The sequence below is a fragment of the Monopterus albus genome, unplaced genomic scaffold, assembly GCF_001952655.1.
Source record: "Monopterus albus unplaced genomic scaffold, M_albus_1.0 scaffold127.1, whole genome shotgun sequence".
Taxonomy (NCBI): Eukaryota; Metazoa; Chordata; class Actinopteri; order Synbranchiformes; family Synbranchidae; genus Monopterus; species Monopterus albus.
In genome coordinates this window covers 191,628-195,763 of record NW_018128007.1, presented here as the reverse complement: position 1 = coordinate 195,763, position 4,136 = coordinate 191,628, and the positions used below count along the sequence as shown (strand labels likewise).

General features: G+C 37.4%; 1 protein-coding gene across 1 annotated transcript in view; it reads left to right on the top strand.

Moving 5' to 3' along the window:
* LOC109967270 (NT-3 growth factor receptor-like) overlaps positions 1-4,136 on the top strand; it is a 410,435-nt gene that overhangs the window by 252,035 nt on the left and 154,264 nt on the right. The window contains exon 12 of the mRNA XM_020612721.1: positions 3,695-3,797. Within this exon, the coding sequence (XP_020468377.1) occupies positions 3,695-3,797 (103 nt within the window). The remainder of the gene's footprint in view (positions 1-3,694; positions 3,798-4,136) is intronic.

Here is a 4,136-nt window from a genome sequence, read left to right as displayed (position 1 = left end):
TTTGCACCATTCAAATGAATGGGGAAATTCTAGCTCAGAATACTTGCAGCTTTTAAAATGTTCAGCTCTTCAAGGACATTCATGCTTCTATTCAGAACCTTTCTAAACTCCATACTTCTTCAATATGTAGCTTTATTGTGAAAGTTTTGCACCATTCAAAAGAATGGGGAAATTCTACTTCAGCATACTTTCAGCTAGCAAAACCATTCAGGTGTCAAAGTCTTCAGCATATTCAGGGCGATCTTTCAGCAATTCGCATCCACACACGCATTTTCGACAGGAAATGCAGTTTTCTAGTTATTATTCTAGTTTCTTCCGTCCGTTTTTTGGAACTTAATTTTGTCAGCATACTTTCAGCTATGAAAACTGTTCAGGTATTGATATGTTCAGCTTTTTAAGGACATTTATGCTATTATTTTTCTTGTTTCTAACCTTTATACTTTTTAAACTATTTTGTCTTTCAGCAAAATTGTGCCCTTTTAAATGAATGGGAAAATTCAACTTCAGCATACTTTCAGCTATTTCAGCTATCAAAATGTTCAGCTCTTTAAGGACATTCATGCATTCAGAATTTTAAAAACTTCATACTTTTGAAATATTTAGCTATTTTGAAAATCTTGCCCCAATCAAATCATTGGGGAAATTCTTCAGCACACCTCATCTATCAAAATGTTCAGCTCTTCAAGGATATTCATGCTTCTCTTCAGAATTTTTCTAAACTTCAGAAATTTGAAATATTTAACTTTATTTTGAAAATTTTGCCCCATTCAAATGAATGGGAAAATTCTACTTCAGCATACTTTCAGCTAGCAAAACCATTCAGGTGTCAAAATGTTCAGGGCGATCTTTCAGCACTCAGCATCCATATGCATTTTCTTCAGAAAATAAATTTCTCTAGTTATTATTCTGGGATCTTCCACCCCTTTTTGGCACTTTATAAGTCCAGCATACTTTTAGCTATACAGGCCATTGAGGTATTTATCTGTTCAACTCTTCAAGGACAACCCTGCTTGTATTTTTCTTTTTATACTTTTGAATTGATTCAGCTTTATTGTTTACAATAAAAGTCAATGGGAGCTCAAAGTGCAGATTTAAAGACAGTCTTGGAGTGCCATCTGGTGGTCCATAAAATGCAGCACAAAAACATTGCCACTACATAACTCCTCTCTCTCCCCCCCTCTCCCTTACTGCATCTTCTTGTCAGAAAACATATTGCTGGGAAAAGTCACACCTGGCTCATTAAATTAAGACAGCACTTCTATTGTACTGGGAAAGGTGGTCAACCCTTTTCAATCCCATCCCAAAGAAGATCTTAGACTAATGGCTTAGAAGCTAATCCTGCTTGGACCACTGGATGACTGAGGAGGACGAAGACCCTATGGACTCACAAGCTCATCACCAAAACACCATATATCCTAAAACAATTTCAAATAGAAAATACAAAAACATTCATCTCATGAGATTTCTTTTTATTTTAAAAGGTTATACTCACCTGTTTACTTCTTGTAACAGGAGTGTCAGGAATCGGCCGAAAAGTTTTTGGTGAACTCAATTAAATGGCCAGACGAGGATACATGAATAACCGTCCCTTTATTAAGAGCACAAACGCTAAGCAGAAAAACAAGGCAAGACACGGTGAACACACGAAACACACTTACAGACAGATATTACAGTCCATGGTCAGAGCCAGCAAACACATACAGCAAAGGCAATCCAAAGTTCGTAGTCCAAAGGGGTAGCCCGATAAATCATAACCAGTAGCACTCCGAAACAAGAGGGCAAGGCAGAACAGAATAGTCAAAGTATACGATCCGGGTCAAACACAAAATACCAAAACCGAAGAAATGCTGGAGAGTTAGAGCTGGTGTCTAGAACAATCTGGCAGTGTCTTTGTGGGAGGACACTGCCTAAATAGAGGTGAAAACAGGTGTAAACTATAAGGAGCAGGTGAAACTAATGTGAGTGATGAAGAAAGTAAAAAGACCGAAACTGTGGTGAAACAAAACAGGAAGTAGCATCAAAATAAAAGCATGACAGGAAGCAACACAGAACCGAATCATGACAAGAAGGTCCAGCTTGGTTATGTGCAGAAACTGTGAGACTCTTGATGAGAGCACAGCAGCTACCCTGACCCTCCTCCACAGTTTCTTAAATATATTTATAAATCCTGGAGGGATGAGAGAAAATATTTTGGAACTGGCCCAATCTACTTTTATGCTTGATGTTAATTATCTTGTCAAATTAGCACTTTTTATTGCCTTTTTGTGGGAATTCTATGTGGCTTACTGATTCTTATTTGCATTTATATCATATGAATTTTTTCTAGATCTTTGTTAGCTTTTAAATTTAGTTTGAATTGCAGTGAACATAGCACTTACTTTGTCTAAACATACTCCCACTCCCAACAGACAATTCTGAATTGTATATTCTTCAAAATATCCATAGTTATTTATTTTATTTTCAGTTATTTTTATACTTTAGGTGAAGTACCGATTAAAGGCACAACCTTTTGTTTGGAACCACTGTGAAATGTGGCCAATGTGAGGACCAGGGATATGAACACACCCTGACTGGCCAGTACCAAAGTCATGAAACTGACCTTATAGACCTAATGTCAACCCAACCTGAACCTTGCACCATGTCATCACTCTAACGTGTAATGATTTATGTTTTGGGGACTTGTTTTTGTCTCCATAAGGTTGTCAAGAGCCCACAGTGTGACTGTGTAAACAGATTTCCATCCCCACAGCATAAGTAATACCAGACCACACACACAAGCAGTGATAGTATCATTTTAGCCAGCAAGGACCACCACCCAAAGCTTATTATAACATAACAAAATTATTATTCCAAAAGGAATAACTGATTACACTCCTCACTGAGATGGATAGGCATTTATATTTAGGCTGATTTTATTTCATTAAATATGATTATTCATTAAATTGTTTTGTAGTTAAGTTTTCTGCAGGTAAAAAGAGAATCCGCCAATGTAATGAGCATAATGTTAAAGTACCAGTGATGTGCCAAGGAATAAAGAAAAAGAAATGTAATGAAGAAGGCAAAAAAAAAAAAACCTAGTTCAAGTTTAGTTCAAGAAGTCAGTGTTGAGAGTTGAAGGTGCTATGGTAATCCAGCCTGTTCTTCTCCTGTATTCACTCTCAGCCATTAGCTTCCATCTGCTGAAGTTCCCTGGTGGCTGCTGAGCTTGAGAGTTGGTTGGAAATGTAATTGAGTTTCTCTTTTTCCTGTAATCGACTGGGAAAAGATAACTGTCAAGGCCGGGGTTGTGGAGGAGCTTAGGGGCTTAGTGTATGTGTCCATTTTTCTTTTACATATTTCTGTGCTTGAGCCCTGCTTCTCTGTTCAGATAAACATAAATGTCCGTATTCATGCATCTTTAAATTCAAATATATTGAAATGGTCATGTATGAGGAAAAAAGAAATATAAATTCCGCTACAGGAAAGGAAGGTCATCAGAAACATTAATTCAAATGTAATACCTTTCATATATATAGGTCATGTCAAAAATTCTGCTTCCTACAATACAAAATATTTCATCAGTTTAACCTGTCGCTGTCCAAACTGAAAATCAGTTCATCCTCTGTAAACTACATTTCCTGACAAGATGTCTGTCACATACTTCCTGTTATGCCAGCATATAACCTGTGTACTGTGATGATTTGTCGGATTGCAGGTCTCCATAGCAGTTGGCCTTGCAGGGTTTGCCTGTGTGATGCTGGTGGTCCTCTTCCTTCTCATCAACAAGTATGGACGACGCTCCAAGTTTGGCATGAAAGGTAGGAAACAAGTATATATTTCAATTGGTTTGCTCTGTCTTTTTGAGGATTTGTGATGCCTCCAGTCAGGCAGACTGGGATTTTGGACTTACAGATTAATTAAAAGATGTAAAGGCCGAAGGATGAAAATCATGAAGGCAGTGGCAAGTGAGTATAGACAAAAAGAAGTGTGCAGGAAAGAAAAGATGTTAGTATGGACAGTGATGGACAGGTGATAAAATTGATGTTACTTGTGGTGATGTGAACATGATCTTAACAAGATAACTTGATCTTAACAAGGTGGGGAATCAATATTACTGGTAGGATGAATGGCAGATAGATGGAGATCTGCTTGGCCTT